This window comes from Motacilla alba, chromosome 5, assembly GCF_015832195.1.
Source record: "Motacilla alba alba isolate MOTALB_02 chromosome 5, Motacilla_alba_V1.0_pri, whole genome shotgun sequence".
In the NCBI taxonomy this organism is placed as follows: Eukaryota; Metazoa; Chordata; class Aves; order Passeriformes; family Motacillidae; genus Motacilla; species Motacilla alba.
The window spans coordinates 25,441,493-25,461,280 of NC_052020.1; the positions used below are offsets into that span (position 1 = coordinate 25,441,493).

Below are 19,788 nucleotides of genomic sequence, written 5' to 3' on the forward strand. Positions count from 1 at the left end.
GTCTGTGTAAGCAGTGTGCATGTCCTCTTCCCACCAGTGATGGAAAATCTCGGAGAGGGGTTTTGTTCTGAGTGTGGTGCTGCAGTGGTGTGAGTGAGCTGCAAATGAAGCTGGTACTGTGGGTAGGGCAAGTAGTTAGGTAGCTTCTGTCCCACACTGTCCCACACAACCAGTGTGGCAGGTCCAGGCACTGCCTGAGCAATGTTTCTTAGGGGGCCAAAAGTATTAGCTGAGTCCTCAAGAATATTAATGTTAGTGTGGATTCTTGCTGTTGCCAAAAAATGTTAGTGATGAAGAAAGTGAGAGCAGGGAAATGGGAATGCTGTTATCTTTGCAAGGCTGCAATGAAAATTCTTGTCACGGCAAAAGCACTTAACTGCCCTTGAAATTTCCCTGTGCTGGATTCCTGAGGCTGTGAGCAGGGAAAGGTAGGGCTTTTTGGAGAAGTCCTGCAAGTTTGTTGCTGTTTGGGTTGCCTGACAAACCATATTAAGGAAAACGACATAGTACATGCTTCTTACTGCTGCCATCCTAGTTTTCCCTCAAAAGGAAAATTCCATCATGCCTGTCACAATATCTACAGCAGTTGCTGTTTTAATGATTGTATTGGTCATTTCTGACTTTAACTTGCCTTAAGAGAAATCCTGACTGTCCTCAATCCTAGAGTGTGTCAATTGGATTTTTAAATTGGAAGGCAAGCTGGTAATAATCCCATGTAGATGGCTGGTTTGTTACTTTGTGCTTTGATGTCATTAACCAGCATGTGAACTAAAGGTAAGTTGCTATTGAAAAGGAAAAAAAAAAGGGAGAGGAGCAGGCTGGGGAAGCAGTCCTGTGGTGAGGGTCATAAACTTGCAGTTTATGTGCAAAGAAATGGAAGCAAGAGAATAAGCGTGACTGTGTTATTTGATGACAGAGTTAAACACTCAAGTAGAGCTCTGCAAGTGGGAAGCTTTGGCAGGTTTGGAAAGCTATTGCATGCTAGTGAAATAGGGAAGAGGAGTGTTGCAAAGCTCTCAGTACCTCAGCTATTTTGGAACATGTAGGCCTTTTCTCAGCTTGAGGCTCTGCAACCTGCTGGGGTTTGCCCATCAGCTGAGAAAGGAGGGGGACGGCAGAGAGCACAAGTGCCCAAAAGCCTGTGTACCTGCAGGTAGCAGCCTGCTCTCTGCTCTACCTGCTCTGCATCTCTCCAGTTACACCTCCTAGCAACCAGTGCCTTGGTGCAGCAACACCACTGGCCTGTGAGCCAAATCCTGAGCTTGCATAAGAGCAAGGGGGGGGAGTGGGGACTGAATAGCAAAGTCTGGGATGAAAATGAGATACCAGCCGCCTCAGCTGAGCTCCACCCTTTCTAAGAATCTCAAAACAGGCACTGTCTCCTGGCAACCTTGACACAAATCACAGAATTTAAGTTAAGAGAAGTACATACAGTCCAAAGGACATATCCCATCACCAGGTGTGAACAACAGGGAGTCACTCCTTTTCCTCTTTCTGGAAGACCTGGCACTGTAGATGGTCTTGGGTTTCACTCAGTGTCAGAAGGCAGCTAGTTAAAGGTGAAAGAGCATCGTGTTTGCATAGCTAAGAAGTGCCAAGAAAATGGTGTATTTTGTTTATTGTAAGCATGCCCTGACTATTGCTTAGGAACCAGATGTAGGACTTGGCCCCCTCCCTGCTGCACTGCAAGATGTGCCCTGCAACACATGCACACATTGGGCTGTTGTGCACCTCAACCTGGTTCTTTCAGCTGGCAGCCAAGGACTGACAGAGCTGATACCAGCCAATTTCTTGCCTTTGGAGTCAGTTGTTATGCCATGCTGACCTAATATTTTTTAGGAAGTACTCTTAGTCTTGGACTCTAACCTGACAACATTTCTCTGTGACCGGAGATGTAGATGTACAAGAAAGCAAAACTGAGTTTTATCATGATTGCCTCTCCTTCCAGGAAAGCTGTCTTTTCAGATCTCCTGACAACTGATGCTCATTAACTACTCTGAAGAAATTGCAGTGCATTTAAAATGCTATGTATTATGCTGAGGTAGAGGTAAAGCAGAAGTACATGTTCGTCTTTTGTTAAAGGCAGAGCTGTCACAAGGCTTCTAAAAAGATAACATGGGCAGAATTTAACTTTGCCAATCTGGCAATGTCTGAGCTGTTCCTTCTGTGAGAAGTGGCAAGGCTGGGAGAGGGAACTGGCATGAGCTGTGGATGTTTGAGCCTGGGAACTGCAGCAGGCTTCCTGTGCATTGTGGTGTGGACAGTTGTGGGGAGAAGCAGGCCCCCCCTGCCCCTTCTTTCAGCATCAGCCAGCCTGACCTTGCAGGGTGCTGAGTGGGCAAGGCTGGCAGGAGGCTTTAGTGCCTTTTTGTGGACCTGGCAGCCTGCTGCCCAAGGCAACTGTCAGCTTTGCCTGTGCCTAGAGAAGTGGAAAACAACTGGCTATTTGAGCAAGTGATTCTTTAACTTCATGCTTTCCAAGAAGCATTTTTTCCTCTCTGTGTGTGTTTGGTGTGTTGTTTTGTTTGTTGTGGTGGGTTTTTGTTTGTTTGTTTGGTTTTTTTGTTTGTTTTTTTTTGTTTGACACTCTTGCAGAGATATGGCCTGGATTATGCTTACTGAAGCATTCAAGGGGAAAAGCTGCTCCAGTTTCTTTGCCGCAGTGGGGGCTTTTGCTGCCTGCTCTGGAATGCAGGAGAGATCAATAACGGGTCAATGGACCCTGGAGGGGTCTGCTAGTACCTTACCCCAAGTGTGACCATCCTGGGAGATGGTGGTGGAGAAGGGGGCTGGCAGACAGGGTAAAATTTCATTGCTTTTTTGTTTTGCTCCTTTGAATGATGCCCTTTTAATATTGATTCTATTTGTACTCATGGTAAAACAGTTAAAGCCCTGAGGCATCACCCATGAGCTGTCATGTTGGTCTGCCCCAGATTATTAGTTTGATGTACGGATCCTTCTCCCTGCACTTGAGCTGCTCAGGCACAATGAGGGAATACTCTGGCTGTGCATGCTGCTGGAAACAGAGGTGTTAGCCAATTGCTTGAAAGCAGGATATACTTTTCCTTTAGGACTTGGTTTTAAAGGAAGACACATATTCAGCTTTTGAGGTTCATGGCATGGTGTCAACTGCTCTTGCAGGGAAGTTGGTGCAAACCTGAAGTGTAGAGCCAGATTTCTCTGTGCAATCCCAGCTGGGTCTGCAAATCTCTGCAAGGAGCTGCTTGATGCCAGGAGGGTACCTTCAGAGAGCTCCCATCTTCTCTGGTTATACCATTGGGCTCAAAAGCTGAATTTGCTCAGCACGTGATGGCAGATTTGATTATTCTGCAGTAATTTTATTGTAAACTTTGCTTCTCTTTATCTTTTTCTTGTCTTTCCCTCTAAACTGCTCTTTGTCTGTTTTTTTAAATTTTTTTAGATTTTTTTTTTCTTTTGAACTTGTCTTTCATTGCTTTTTCTTCCCCTGCATGTGTGTCTTTTCTCTGAGGCATTTGCTTGGGCTTTGTTCTTCATGGGCAAAGAGGAAACACTCCTTATATATGGGCTGTGTATGTACTTAAATAAAAAAGCAGGAATTTATTGTTGGTATAACTGAATTCATAACACTAATTCATGAATCAATTTACTTTACCACTAATTATGACAGAAAAAAGAAGGACTAATAATGCATTAGGGTAATTCTATATAAAAATATCTCAATAATTGTAATAGTGCAATTAAAACTGTAATACATTTCTTTGTTTCTGTTTGGTTTTTCTGGTGTTATGCTCACACTTATGCTGCTCCTCTAGATCTTAAGTCAGTTGTAGAGGGTAAATCTTTGTAGGCCTTCTCTGGGAAGAGTATGATGTGGGTTTTACTGGATTCTTCCTTACTCCGGGGTTCATCTGGGTAATTTTTTACATGTTTGCTAATACACTTGCACATCTTGCACTCGTACAACTCTACAATGCTTCTAGAATTCACTATATATATGATGTCTTTAATGCGCGTTGGATAATTTTTCTTTGTTTTATTTGCTAACCCTAAAAGCTGTTTTTTTTCAGCTCCAGGTCTGTATGGTTTTTAACAGACAGTGTGTGAATTGTTTGCAGCAGTTTGGTCTCCAATGGCAAGCACGTGCCTCCTCTGTTATCATCCCATTCCTGTACTCCTCTGCACTGCGTTCTGCTTCTCCACTTCTCAAGCCTCTGCTCTCATACCTTGCCTGCATTTTTCTCCACTATGCAGTCATTAGTTGTAAATATCTCAGGCTACATAAAATAGCTGTTGGTCAACGTTGTTTATATAAAACTATGGTTATACTCCACAAAAGATAAACAGAAGTAAAACAAATCATCTATAGACACCTGGTCAGTTACAGAAATTGCTGTCACAGCTCAACCTAGTAAAACAGAGCTACAAGCAGGTCAAGAAAAGTTCAGAGCATGCAAACCCAGGCAGCCCAAGGCCTTTGAGACTCAGTAAAAAGTTTGTGGCCTGTTAGTGAAAATGGCAAATCTGGGGCTGTCAGCCAGATACTGATTGACGAGGGACTGGATCTTGAGAGTGAGTGGAGGGGTGGAGCACAACTGGGGAGCAAGAGGTCCCCAAAGCAGGTGTCTTGGCTGGTCTGTCAGGACAGATAGTTGTTCTTTTCTCCTTGTTGATGTTGCTGGGACAGCTGTAACTTTGGGAGATCTCAGCATATGGAAACAGGTCTTTTCCCAAGAATTAACCTAGTATGCTGTGATTCTATAGTGTTCATCTTGGAAAAAGTTGCATTCTCTGTCTTGCATGTGAAGCTCTTCAGGTTTTTAGCCATGTTCTGGCTGCTTGTTTCACCACCTGGAACCAGCCAGGTGCTGCTCAAGGCTCCATTTCCTAGCGCTTCTCAGTCTTGTCTGTCTGATCAGCACATTTTCTGGTCATTAACTATCTCAGTGATCCTTTTGTTCCTCCAGTCTACCTATCATCAGTTGCCCGTTGCTCTAACCCCTGAGGCTGCTGCTCATCTGCAGTATTCTGTGGGTGTTTGCCAAGAGTGCTGAAATAAAATGCAGCTCTGCAACTCCTAGCCCAGTTGATTTGATGCTTCGTGTAGGTGTATTGCTGGCATTGCTTCCCTGCCCCTAGGCAAGTGAGTGGTTTTGGAGAGAGGGAGAGAGAAATGTGCACTCTCTATGTGCGTGTAAATGTTGTAGTCAGCCGTGAGCCATATGTATGCATGTGTCTGTGTATATACCTACAAATATATGTGTGAGTATCTGTACAGACATTTGTCATCAGTGCCCTGTCTCTTTTGAAGCTTGTCACATGTGCAGACAGACAGACATTTCAGTCTGTGTAAGTACAGCTGCTGCTTTGTGTGGCTTCGTTTTTCTACCTACCTTTGCTGCAGGCTGGAGAACAGGTGGAATATTCTGCAATACAGCAGAGATGGTCTGTCCCTGGCTCTGCTAGGACAGGGTTTTATTCCTGGTTTCTCATTCATGAGGATTTTTTTTTCCCTCTCCTGGCTTTGACTTATTGAAGGGAATGGTGTTGTTTTGAAGGAGAAGTTCCTGCTGAATCACTGGTGACTAGGTAGCCGTGAGCCATAACAATTAACTGGAAACATTTTCATCTTCCTTGCAACTGTAATAATTCCCAGTTAGTAAGCTGGTTTAAATTTCACGGTTTTCCTCTGGGGCCTTTTTTCCCCTCTGCTTTCCCTACATACACATCTTACCCAAGTCTTTCACAATTTATGTCTGGCTTAGCTCTTTGCCTCCCAGGAAAGGTGCCTCCTTATTGTGCAGCTCTGTAAAAAGCCATCACTCTCCTCAGGGCATTACTGCTACATCTCTGGCTCCAGTGCGGCTCCTCTGGAGTTATGTACAACTTGTCCAGTGGGAGACAGGACCCAGGCTGTCTTTCCTCTCTGCATCCATTTTGTGTGAAGTGTTTTCCTGAGTCATCACCCTGCCTTGTATTTGCCCAGGGTCAGAAGGGTTGCTAATTTTAAAAATCCTCCTCCTCTTCTGCTCTGCCTCCTTAAAAATAGACCTTGAAATAGCACGAGAACCTCCAATGGTAGGTTAAGGATTTTCCACATGCGATAGTTGCAGGAGGGTGAGGATACGTTGCAGTGAGATCAGCTGGTCCTGCTAGAAATCACTGTAGCCAGCCCATGAGGACAGGCAGCACCTCCACTCTAGGAGGAGGCAGGAAGGAAAACTTCTGCAGTTTCTCATCTGTGGTCCTGGTAAAGCTGAAACTTCAGTGGTGCCTTGTGTGTGCAAGAAGAGAGGCCTGGGCTGATTGATGTTACAGTCACAATCTCTGCTCATTATTGGATCTTTTTATCCGTTCATGTGTTGAGTTCTTTTAAAGTGTTTTTAAAGTGTTTTGGGTGCTGTTTCAGATCTGTGCATCTGTTCTCTGCCATCTGCAGCTTGAGGTTAGAGACACAGCTGATTGTTTTAAAGATGTAGTCTGGCAGGTGTAAAGGGGCTGCTGAGGGCAGCCAGTGGAAGCTGTCAGCTGTGCGTGGCAGGAGTTTGTGCTGGCCCACCCTGTGCAGGGCAGGAACTGAGGAGAAGCTTTCTGGGCACTCAGCCCTGTCCCCTCATCTGCAGCAGGGCTGCTCAGGTAGGCAGGCACAAACCGCATTGGCAGCAGAAGATCGTGAGGATGGTAGCATCCCTGCCAGATGACAGGGAGAGAAAGCTGCCTGGTTTTCTGGATGTCATCAGATCACGTAGGTATTGGTGGAGATTTTGTAGGGCTCTCAGCTTTGAGGCTCAGTTAGTGTAATGGACAAGGTGAATTCAGTAGGCTGAAATGGTGGTGAGAAGAGAGGCTGCCCTTGTCTGTTTGGGGATTATCCCTATAAATCCTTGTCAATTCAGCTCTGCTGCAATTTCCTCTGCTGCTCTCTCTCCTCTCACTGTGGGTGCACACTGTTTTAAGATATCTCTGAAAGTCAAATTTCTGGAGGCTGAGAAAAGAGTCTGAGCAAGTATCTTAAAATATGCCCTGTTCTTCTCTAGGACTGGGCTATTGGAGGCAAGAAATTGGACTTCAGTTTGTCACAGTTCTTCCTGTGGTTTTTTGGAGCAGAGCCTATTGTGTGATGTGTCTGAGCTCCCACTCCTGCAGATTTGGGGTGCCATGCAGCCTTTTAAATAGAGCAAGTGTGTCCCTGGTTGGCAATCAGACATTTCTAGTGTATTAGTTTAGTGACACTTAATATATCACTGACTTTCTTTTTCACAGTGGGTTTCTTGTTCAGTATTTGTGGCTTTTCATTAGTCTGCGTTGGTTTCTGAAGCATGAATTTAGCTGCACCTCTCAGGCTTCCACCTTTTTAGTTCTTTCTATCACAGATTGGTACGGGGAGCTCTGGAGGCTTTTCTGCTCAGGCAGTGACACCCAGCTCTCAACCTCTCAACAGATAGATCTTTCTTCTCAGCATGCATGTAATTAATACAGTTTGCTTGAAAATACCTATTCAGTAACACAGTCAGTGTGCACATCCTCTCATCACTGTTAACCCACTCCCAGTACTGGCTATGAATTAAAGAAGCTTTTTGGCAGGAAGAATTGCCACATAGAAAATTAACACCAGCTTCTGTAGACACTGCTTTGCTCTGATCAAGCTTGCCATGGCAACCAATGCAGTGTAAAAAAGATTTTGTTCTTATCAAAGTCTTTTTTTCCCCATGCATTTAGTGCATAGGAAGCTATTGCACTCTCATTTGAATAGCTTTGGGTGAGGGGAAGAGAGCAAGGTATGAGCCAGAAACTGAGAAATGGACCAATTTTGAAGGGGATGGGACTGTTTGCTCTTTTCATTTATTCTTGCAGTGGCATGAAAGGAGTATATTGTGGGGGAGAAAAAAGAAAGCTAATGTTTGTTTTCATGTCTTAATGGAGTTTTCTTTCCTCTGTACAGCATTCTCTTCATAGCATAGGCTCCATGCGTTTGGGAGAGGAGGACTTGACACGTGAGCTTTGCCTACAGCCATGTGTCCCATGAGATAGGGCAACGCTGAGTTGGTTGGTAGCTTGGAAAGGAATGCTACTGCAGCCTTTTAATTTCCCCAAACCCCCTGTAAGGGGAACCTGTAGAGGAAGGAAAAGGGAAAACACTTCTGCAGAAATTTGATTTTTGTCAGTTTGCTGAGGAAGGAGATGGCTGGGGTAAGGCAGCTAATAATAGAGGGATGTTGTGGGAAACAGGAGGACAATGAGAAGAGTAAAATGCCCAGAAATTATAATTTGATAAGTGCAGAAGTGAAGCCAGTAGAAGAAAAGTCAGAAGTAAAGGTGGAGTGACCCACTGCCCCTGACTTAGTGAGTCAGATACTTTGTGTAAATGTGATACTGATGTCTGATTCCTCTCCACTCCTTACATGATATTTAGCCTAGGAAAATTGCTCATTTTTTATATTTTGTGGGTCTTTTTGCTTTTGCTGGAGCCAGTGGAAACTACTGTGACATTCCATGCCTACCTCCTTCTTTCCTCTCCCTCTTCCCCCTCCCTCCCTGTTTTTCATCTGCATACATGACGCACGGTTGTGAAGATATAACCTTCATGGAGGTTTGGAAAGCTCTGCAAGGAACCTTTCTTGTTGGCCGATACAAATGGGCTCCCTGATGGACAATGCTCATGTTGTCGGTAAAACCTTTGACACTGCTGTGAGAGCTAATTCTGTCCTTCCCTTGTGTTACCTGGATGTCCCACAAGAAATAGGCATACTGGGAAGGATTGCCCAGCTGAGCTGTTTATAAAAGCTGCTTGCATCAGGAAGGTGTGCTTAATGGTTGTGAGGCTGCACCATAGACCTAGAAATAATACCTTTCAATATGTCATTGCCAACAGCCTCTGCAGGAACCAGCATGCAAACAAACAGGACACTTGATCTCAGCTGGCTGAGGTATGGTTTGTACAGCAGTAGTCCATACAGCGGCGAATAGTTTGTGTAAATGTCTTGGAAATCAGAATATACTTGTGGATTAAAGAGGTGCTGTGATCGTCAAGCCTTGTCTGCAGCTGCAGAGGAGGTAGTGTTTGTGCTGAAACAAGAGGGCTAACAGTGTTGATGTTCTCAACAGCTGATGTGTGCCAGGCTCTGTAGGTCTCATGAGGTGTTTCTGGAGCTAGCCTTAGTTTGGATGTTAGCACTAGCATTCAAAAATATCTCTTAAGACAAAGCTGTCTTGAGCACTTAAACTTGCTTTGAAAGCTTCAGTTTGGGAAAGGGGTGGAGTGTGTGGAACAGGTGATGTGACCATTGGGGAACTTTGGGTTTGAAGTACTTTGCTTTGTCTACATGCACAGTTCGAAGCTGTGAATAAAAAGATCAGTGCTTTCTTACCAGTCATCCTTTCCTATCCCTGTGGCTGTAAAATACTGAATGCAGCCTAATAAAGAAACAGACAAAGGTGGAGGATGGTTAGATGGGTGTATGCTCTTTGATGCAACTAATTTTCCATGGTAGTTATATTTATTATTTTAACTATTGTAAGATTACAGCAAGCATAAATGTAAAGGAGTAGATATTTTGACTCCTGAGGGCTTGATAGCCTTACTGGATAGGAGGCAGTGTGGAGTAGGTGGGTCAGCAACCTAATCATTCAGTGTCTCCATTCAGTTTATTTTGCTAGACTGATTTCCTTTGCTGAAATGGAGCATGCCCAGAATATTAATGGGCTCTGAAATACTTTATTTAGGAAATAAAGGTTCAGCAGGTTCTGCTGGACTGAGCTGAGCTATGAGTGTCTGAGCAGGCAATGGAAGCCACCCTGTGTCACTGAGCAGCTTAGGTTGTAAAAGAACCTCAGATCATGGACCATTAACATAACACTACCAAGCCACCACTAAACCATGCCCCTGTGTGCCATATCTCCTCATCTTTTAAATACCTCTGGGGATGGCAATTCAACTACTTCCTTGGGCAGCCTGTTCCAGTGCTTGACAAGCTTTTCTGTGAAAAAGTATTTCCGAATATCCAGCCTAAACCTTTCTGATGCAACTCGAGGCCGTTTTCTGACTCTCTGAAGAGATTACAGAACTAGAAATAGTTTTTGCCTGTTGTGGAAATGTGCTCTTTAGGATGGAACAGGCTAGAAACCTTCCCAAGCATTTTGAGAGGGAGCTAGTTTATAAACTGGCTCCCAGAACAGGATCTCTGCCCCACTGTATGATTGATGATTTGAGGTGTGCCATCTTGCTTATATAGGATGTCCTTGGAGTTGGCTGAAGTCCTTGTTGCCCTTGTGTGTGGCAGAGAGGAGAGGAATGGTAGAAAATCAGCATGGGACAGCATTGCAGTAGGGTAGCTTTTGTTGCGTAGCAGTTAATTTAAGAAAACAAGTTCAGAAGACTAATTAATCCTGGCTGAATGGCTTGGCAAGAAGGTCATAACTAATTACTAAGTTATGTTAATTATTAACTGACAAATCAAAATACCTTCCTTTGCTGAGCTTATGAGCTTAAAATTACTATTTCATTATATGAATCAGTGCTTGCTCACTAGTATGGAGATACTGTGGTTTATCCCCCTGCCCTTCCAGTTAGTGTTTGTTAATATGGGTCAAACTCAGCGAATCAAGCATAGAGTTGTCTTAAGACAAAGTTAAAATATCCACAGTTGTGATAGCTGCTCTGGCATTAGGAGCAGTGTGGCTCTTGAAATGGTCTGTTGATTTGCCTTGGTGTGTGAGCTGGGTGGTGGCTCTTACCTCCCCTGTAGGCTCTGGATTTGGCCAAGGTCTGGAGACCGGGGAGGAAGCCTGCTGGCACCCAGGCTGTTCTGTGGTGCCACTGTGCTAAAATTCATGATTGTAAGTGGCCAAAGTTAATAATGGCCTGTAAGTTAATAATGGCAAAGCCCTGGACCTTTGTGGCCCACTACACTATTCTAGGAAGTGGTTTGTTTGCTTGCCTGGTTTGAAGACCATGGTTTATATTTTATATCTTTCCTCTGTTTTTTAAACTGTGTTCACTTCTCTGAAGTCCTGTTTCTCTGCTGAGTTCCTCACAATAAAACAGAAACTTGACTTTAAGAGATGCATAAGAAAGTCTTTGTGAAGATTTCATGTCTTCCATTTATTCTTTCTGGTTTTCTGAAGCTTATTTTAAGCAAAATTAATCCTTATTTTAACTCTGCTGGATTTTGGTCCATTAACCCCATCCAACCATAATGGGGTTTTTGCTTTGCTTTTCTAATTAGCTGGAAGCTTGGGATTAGATAGATTTTCACATCTGCTAACTTCCTATTTCATATCTTGTGATTTGCAAGGTTTAACCTTCCCTGCCTTGTTAATGGAATATAAACCACCTGCTTCTTTGCACTAATCCCTCAGAAATATGTAGCATGGCTTTGACTTGAAACGCTCCAGTTTGGTTCCCCAGGGTAAAAAGGATCAATTCCGGTCTGAACAAACTGGTTATCTACACTTTCTCTGCTCTTCCACAAGGTTACATCTCCAACCATGGCTATCTGCCCTTTAACTGTCAAGAAAGTTTGGTACCTTTATTACCTTGGCCTTCAGGGTAAGGTGTGAGTGGATAGGGATGTGTGAAATGGCATGGCTGGAGAGTAGAGTAGTCTAAAGGAGGGGAGGGCATATTCTATGCTTCCTTGGTGCTTTGGATGCTGGCATTGAGCTAGCAATGTTAATGGAGTGTGGAAGGTCCAGCCAAGGACTCTCAGCTAAGGTATTGGTGTGTCCCTCCTCTTTTCTGCCCTCTTTTCAAAATTGACAATCCTCATGGCAGTGTAGCCTGGTCAGACCAGAGACCAAAGCTGCCAAGGCTGGGTGAGGAGATGCCAGAGGCATTGCAGGGCCCTGTCAGCCCTGAGCATGCCTGTAGCACTCCCAGCCCTGCCTGCTGCTGGGGATGTGGAGCAGGGCCTGGAAGGATGCGGCTCTTGTTCCAGGCAGCGTGGTGCCAAGGTGTGCTTTGTCCTGTGCGTGAGCGTGCGCCGCCTGTCTCGAAATGTTGGTGAGGTCTGTAGGTGAGGTTCTGCAGTGGATTTCTGTGGTGCCTCAGCTTTTTGCCCTTCTGATTGGCTGTTTCAGGCCAACTCCTCTATTCCCTTACTCCAGGCCAACTCCTCTACTTCTCCTGTGTGTCCTGCATGTTTCTTCCAGTGATTGATGTCTGTAGCCTGGCTTGTGTTGCAAGCAAGCCCCAGCACGATGGTGATGTGACTGAAATCCTCAGTGCAGCAAAGGCTGCTGGCAACGGAGCAGGGACATCCTGCAGTGCTCCCCCAACACTGCAGTGAAGGAGGAGCTGGGACTCTCCAAACTCAGCAGTGTGTTCTTGTAGAGGGACAGGCAAAACCCACAGTTTCTGTTTTAGCGGTGAAGTGAAAAATACGGCACAAGGTCATCAGAGCAATTGTTACTCTATCTTTTTATTCCCATAACAGCATTTTCTGTTGCTGGTTGTTACTGTGCTCTGCTGCAAGACAAATGCTGGTACATGAAGATTTAAAAATGGTGTATAGGATGTTTGTGGAGAGTGGGGAGGGCTGCAGCACCTGTGACTGCTATAGGTCTAGTTGTGGACTGAAACATGGAGGGAATGTGCTGTGGGCAAGAAAAGTGGGAGATGGGGTGTCTTCTCCTTCCTTCCCCCCCATGTCAGCAATGAAGGTGTTTTGCTCACAGTGGAGGTGATTATATTGCTTACCAGGAGCTTAGTATTGCTTGCTTTAGCAGTTTATCTTACTGAGAGATATCTGCAAGTCCCCTGAGCAAGTTGTTTATGCAGATAGACTTCTTAGGTCAATAGTTTTTTGGCATCATATGTCTCACTTCTCAACCGGCCAGTCCCTTCTTGTGCTATACTCAGTGGTTTCTGTCCTGTCTATTGTTAAGGTCAGGCACAGAAATTTAGTGCTTTTGACTTTTTAACTTCCCTTCATCCCCCCCCCCCCCCCCCCCCCCCCCCCCCCCCCCCCCCCCCAATCTTTTCCAAAAGATTCCCTCTTTCCTTCTCCCTACCTTCTTAATCTTACACTAGACACGCTGCTTTGGTGCCCAGCACATAGGGTCACTATTATGGCAGGGGACATAATCCATTAGGGCTTTGCACAGGCTTTCACGGGCAACCTTTCTGTCCAGCTTGAACAATCAGACTCAGGGCTCTTGGGGGGTAGAAAGGTAATTATTTATGGTACTAGCAAATGGTATTCCTCAACATGGGAGAGAGATGATTTTCCTCTGGATTGTTCTTTTGCTTTCTGTTTTTTAGTTAACCTCAGCTTAGCCTGGGATTAGGGGATAAAACAGCTTTTTGGGACTACTTTTGCTGCTTGACTTTTTTTTTTCTTCTTTGTTTTCCAACAAGGATAGCTCTTTGGTTATCTTTATGCATGTGGTGATGTAAACTTCCTTTGTTTTTGTGTTTCCTTTGTCTAGGTGTGTTGTTGTGCTGTTCAACCCTAGAAAAAATAAGCAGCACCATATTCTAAACAGCTCCAGGTGAGTAAAGCTTTAAGCTGGACTTGCTTTCGGTGAGGTGAATTCAAGACTTTTATGGCTTGACTGAGGTGCAGGAGCCGCTGTTGCTCCAGGCTAAATCCCCTTAGTTAGAGTTCCCTTGGGAACTGCTGCTGCTTTGACTCCAGCTCCTTCTCACATGAGGTGTTATTGCTGACAAAGTACCACCTCATAAACATTGTGATCCCAAGAGGAACTGATAATGGTCATGACATGGAGGGGATCTTAACTACAGTTCCATGGTATCTGACTTTTTTTTTTTCCCTCCACCTCAAATGATGACCTCATTATTGAAGCCAGCAGTGTGACATGGTCCTGCACCCGGAATAAAGGTGCAGCAATGTACCTCAGCTTTTGGAGCTTTTCTGCTGCCGTAAACTGCTGTTTGAGACTTGGGCAGCAGGGAATCTCCATGGCAAAGCAAAACCATTATGTCAGGCTATTATGGGCGACTTCAGTGTTTTTTTGGTTTGTCCCAACCTACTCCACAGTCATGATGTATTGAAATGAAGTCACATGTTGGAAATGTTTCTCAGTGTTATTTTCTCTGTTTTAGGAAAACAATTACAGCACTTGCTTTCTCTCCAGATGGAAAATATTTGGTTACAGGAGAGGTAAGTGTGAGAGGAGAGTGGGTGTGCCTTGTCCATCACACTTTGAAGCAGGGCAGAGGGGCTTAGAAGAAACAGGCTGTTTTCACATGGAAGTGAGTTCCAGTGTTGCCTCACTGTTCAGTGAACCTGCTGGCTTATAGGTGGCACTGGGTGCTCCTGCTGGGAGTTTTTAAACACGTCAGCTTGGAGGCGGATGGGTCTTCTGGGGTGACATCTGTGGGCTGAAGGTAGAGTGAAAATAAGCAAGAGGACGCGCAGCATCGTTCTACTGTAGCATCAATGGAGAGTACTTGGATGGTCCAGAATATTGGCCTGAGCTTAGCGCTGTCCCTTCAGGATTCCAGGAAGTAACTGAAACCAGAAACAGTGTTGCAGGAAAAAAGAAAAGTGCGCATGGAGTGGAGTTTTAGCAATAGTCACAGAAGATGCTGGTGCTTGGGGTTTGGCATTGTTTGTTTGGCTGGGAGCAACAACTGCTTCCTCTTTCCCAACATGCCCGAGGGGGAGAATAAGGATGAGTACACTGTGTGTCTGTTCTGCATTAAAAGTTCAAGACATGGGCTGTGTCATGAGGCTGGAATTGCTGGGTGTTAAAAATCCACAGAAATGCTGACCTTCATATGGTTGGGCTTAGTTTGCTCTTGTGTATGATTAATGGCAGTTTACCACTAGTCCCTGTGCCTCTGTAAGAGATGGGGAGGGAGCATGTTTGAGACAGGTCCCCTCCTGAGCCTCTGCCACAAGGAGGAGAAAACTGTCATTGTCCTGTGTTGAAGCTGTCAAGGTAGAGACTGTTCTCTCCAGAGGTCCCCAGTGTGGTCACCTTGATGGCAGCTGTCATGTCACCAGGTGGCTCCAAACCTGGGCCTGAATCCTGTATGGATCAGACTGAGGGTAGAAACAGCAGTGGATTTTTTTGGATGGAGGCTACCATGACTCAGAAAAAGTTAGCATAAATTTTCCATCATTACATGTTGTGATTAGTTTTTTTTGGTGAAAACATGAGATTTTATAGCTCATAGTATTCAGTTCTGATGATTCTGGTGCCTTCTTTTATTTTCCTTTTTTTAAAATTTCTGATGCTCGATGCTTTTCATTAGGAGTAAGTAAAATGGTAAAAAATAAAGTGGGAACTTTTCTTACTAACAAACTTTTCTGTTTGAAAATTTATTGGGGTAAATGGGGTAAATTAGAATTATTTATGGGGTAAATTAGAATTATTAAAAAAAAGGTTGTTCCAGTTATACTTGAACTTTGTAGGGGTTTTGTTGTTATTCTTGTTGTTATAGGGTTTTTTTTTGGGATTTTGTGGGGGTTTTTTGTTGGTTTTTTTCCCCCCTTGTTGCAAAACATATCTCCTCTTGCCCTGTTGTAAAACCATTTATTTTTTTTAGTATTCTGCCTCATGTCTGACGTTTGAATTATTACTTAGTGTAGCAGTGTCCCCTGCTGGTGTCAGCAGTCGTGTCTTAGTTCATCCCCTGTCCCACAGGGAAATGCTTTCAGAGCTCACTTTCTCAAGCTCCCTTGTAGCTGCTTTATGCTAATTCTGCCTAATAACACCTTAGTTTTCTGTATGGCTGGCTTTTCAGGGAGGAGAGCATGGAGGTTAGTCCTTGGCTGCCATGCATATTAAATGTCTTTTACATATTTCAAATCCATAAGAAAACTATTTTTTTTCTCTTTTTAATTATTATTTTTTATTTCTCTGTGTGGAGGCGTAGAGTCCTTGTCCATGGGGGGGGGGGGGGGTCACACAGAGCTGCCTTTTGGTGAGCATTTCTTAAAAGATGAAATGCAAATTCAGTTTGTTAAGGTCCTGTGGTGTATGCTAAGTTACTGGGAAATAGTTATATAAATGTATGTGTTTAATTATAGCAATTGTTTTGAAGAGCAGCTGATTCAGCTCATTGTAATATCTTGCCAGCCACCTTGAGACCTGAGCTCTGCGTTGCAGGAGGGAGAGCTGTACCAACTGCAGTTAAATCTTACCGTGGCATTTTTCCAGGCCACAGGCGGTTGCTTAGCAGAGCTTTTGAACAAGACAATTAAAACATGCACAATTTTAAGCTTTTAAAGCTTCGACTTCTACTTGTGATGAGACTTGCCTCTCCCACACAATGAAATTACTAACTTTAAACCAATCAAAAAGGTACATTCTGCCATGTTGTCATGGATATGTTATCTTACAAGCTACTGTTTTGACAGACTTCAATGTGGAATCATGAGTGGTTCCTTGAGTAAGATTTGCCCATCTAGCACATTTTTTTGCCAGCACTCCAGCTCATCTTGTGTGCCTTGTTTTAATTTGGTTTAATAACAAACAATTAAACAAAAGAATAGATTTGTCTGGCAGAAAGTGCTGAATTGGCATTTCTGTTTCTCTGGAGAGCAAACATTAAACCAGAGGCTCTCTTCCCGCCATATCTTTTTCTCTGACATTACCTTGCCCTCACTCTTTTGGGCAGAATGCATCTGTGTGTTACCTTGTGACAGAAATGATGCTGCTAGCCTCTCAGAGGCTGCCCTCAGATGGTGTGTGAGAGTTCCCACGCCAGCCATGTCATGTTTTTGTATGGCATGACCTGGTTTGATATCTCAGATGTCCATGTTGTGTTAGGAGCAGAGGATGTGAGGGCTTTTCATTCACTGGGTCTATAGATAACAATCTATTATAATCCTTTTCACAAGCAAGCTGTAAGTTCCCTTTTACAAACACCAGCGATGTGCATCAAAAGTATTGTTCTAGTCCCTGGCTAGAACAGGGACTAACATATTGTGAGTAGCATAAGAAGAGGTTTAAAGCAGGGGAGGTGGTATGTATTTGCACAGCTGTTGAAATGCATATACTCCTTAGGTTGTTGGTCTCAATCTGGGCTTTAAAGAATCAAAGGAACTGCTAAACCTATTGTGAGTGCACCATGTAGACATCTTTTTCCATGCTCCTGCACATTTACATGCTCAAATTGGTCAGAACTGATTTTTGGGGTGACGCCTCCTGTTCTGTGTCTGTTCTTGTCCCTTCCAGAGCGGACACATGCCAGCAGTTCGGGTGTGGGACGTGGCTGAGCGAACCCAGGTGGCAGAGCTCCAGGAGCACAAGTATGGTGTGGCCTGTGTGGCCTTCTCCCCCAGCTCCAAGTACATTGTGTCAGTGGGGTACCAGCATGACATGATTGTCAACGTGTGGTCATGGAAGGTAAGTTTTCTAGGAGGTTGGGTGGACCACATGGTGTTGCTAAATCAGGAAGAGCTTCTGGTCTGACTGTAAACTACTTCAGTTCCATCTTGCTTTCTGTTTTTAAAAATTCTGTTATTATTGTTTGGTTTTTGACATTCATAGACACAGACAAATTTGGACAAGAGAGAAAGCTATGGTCCCTTAGGGAAGGTCTAAGTCATTTCCATGAAGGGATATTTTTTATGCTTGGAAATGTGTTACATTCTTCTGTCCAGCCAGAAAAGCCTGGACTTTGAAACCTTGCCAAACCATTGTGTTTTTTAGAGGCTTATTAGAAACTAATTTATGAGGTTAAGGAAGGAAACTCTCATCAGCCAGAGATTTCTTTTGTAGTGTAGTGGATACTCTTGGCTTGTTTTGATTTTTTTCATGCCAGAGTTTGTGATACTCTGATCCCATCCTTGATGGGTGAGAAGGGGAACGTAGGGAATTCATAATGGGTGGAAGCTGATGAAAGTCACTCTGCCTGTCACTGGATTGAGGCAACTCTTGGTAGAAACAAAGCCTGTGTCTTATCCTCTAGTAAACATTTAAGCATTTGTTTTTTGTAGGTAAGAAAATAAACATTGATTTTTTTTGTAGGCTAGGAGTCTTTTGTATTATTAGATGCTCCTGCTACCTCTTCAAGTGCTGTAACTCTCTCTAAAAGAGAGATGATTTAAGAAAAAAAAATCAATGCATCTGTTAAATCTCACAGAATCATAGAATCATAGAATGGTTTGGGTTGGAAGGGACCCTAAAAATTACCTCTTTCCAATTCCCCTGCCATGGGCAGGGATACTTCCCACTAGACCAGGTGGAAACCCCATCACAGCCCTGTTCAATCTGGCCTTGAACATTTCTGGGGATGGGGCATCCTCAACTTCTCTGGGCAAGATGCTCCAGTGCCTCACCACCTTCACAGTAAAGAATTTCTTCCCAATAGCTAATCTAAATCTACCTTCTTTCAGTTTAAAACCATTACTGCTTGTCCTATCAATACTCTTCCTGATGAAAAGTCCCTCCCCATGTTTCTTGTAGGCCTCCTTTAGGTACTCAGAGCCTCCTCTTCTCTTGTAGCTTCTGAGTCCACACTCATTTAGTATATTACTCTCTTCATCACATTTTCTGTAATTTCATCTTCATCACATGTGCTGTAATTTAAGATCTTGCTGTTATCTTCTGTGTGATCTGAAGTTTGTTGTTGCTATTTTTTCATATAGCTAGATACTGTGTGTAGTGAGAGAACCTAAGTGTGTGTGTATGTGTGGCAGATTGAGTGCCCAGCCTTTGGATTATTTCTAGTTATACAAATGCAAGTAGTGACTTGGACAGGGTCACAATTCACATGTGTGAAACAGTACAAGTAGTTTTGCTTTCCCTTGCTTATCCAGGTTTTTCTGTTCACTGTATAATTGTGGACATGAGAATTGAGGTAAGGAATGTCTGACTCTTCCCTGCTGAAGAACACACTCTTTAAGCTTATACTCCAGACTGTGATGGGAGCTCTAGCTGGCCTTTACTTTGCAGGCTGGACACCAAAACTAGAGATACTTTACCTGACCAAAGTCAATAAAGAGAATACAGATCTCCTGAAGAGTTTTCCTTCACTTTTAACCACAACTCTTCTATCCTCTGTGGTGCTGCTTTGATTTCCCTGTTTTTTCTGACTGGTAGACCTAGTCATTTGACAGTGATGGAAAAAAAAACAACCATGTTGTCTGTAGGATTCCCTTGCTTCCCTAAACAAACACCACAACAATGATCCATATGTTGAGGTCTGCAAGGTCTTAAGCTTTTCTCTGTCCACTGTCTTGAAAGAAGATATGATAATTGCTGCCTTTCCTTCATTGTGGGTTGGGGGATCCTCCATGGTGATGGTGCAGCAGGCTAGACCTGCCTTGTGCTGGCTTCTTCAGTTCTGCCAACACACAGTCCAGTGGCGTGGTTTGTGTGCTAGGGCATTGTGTCTGGAAGATTGGGAGCAGCTGAATCCCTGAAAGGAAGGGTGAAGGAAACACAGCAAGAATGAAGAGGGGTGCACTGTTGTCACCCATGTGCTGCATGCTTGCAAACCCACAACAGACAAAGCAGAAAACTTGTTTATTCTCACTTCTAACTGGGGAAAGGCAGGGAGAGGAAAACTGAGCAATGGTACTGTGTGATGTTGCTATCTGACCATTCTGCTTGAGCAGTGTCCATGATGTTTTCCGTCCCTGCATCTTTATCCTCCTTTCCCAAACTTTGCCATTTTGAGGTGCACATTTGAGGTATAACAGATTTTGCCTTTTCTCTTCCAGTACAGGGATGGTCTTTGTGTAATTTGAGTCTTTTGATAAAGTATAACATGTTTCAAGAGAGAGAAGAATTTATGGAAAAACCAGTATAGTTTTCTCTGTGAAAAATACCAGTTCCTCATCTTGACTGCAATGCCCTCATTGCTGCCTGGGGGCTGGGGGAGTTCTT

General features: G+C 43.9%; 1 protein-coding gene across 8 annotated transcripts in view; it reads left to right on the forward strand.

Annotated features, from left to right (window-relative positions):
- MAPKBP1 (mitogen-activated protein kinase binding protein 1) overlaps positions 1 to 19,788 on the forward strand; it is a 101,479-nt gene that overhangs the window by 40,124 nt on the left and 41,567 nt on the right. For all 8 annotated transcript variants that reach the window (XM_038139387.1, XM_038139393.1, XM_038139395.1 and 5 more), the window contains exons 4-6: positions 13,408 to 13,470; positions 14,045 to 14,102; positions 17,131 to 17,301. In XM_038139387.1, coding sequence (XP_037995315.1) covers positions 13,408 to 13,470; positions 14,045 to 14,102; positions 17,131 to 17,301 — 292 coding nt within the window. The remainder of the gene's footprint in view (positions 1 to 13,407; positions 13,471 to 14,044; positions 14,103 to 17,130; positions 17,302 to 19,788) is intronic.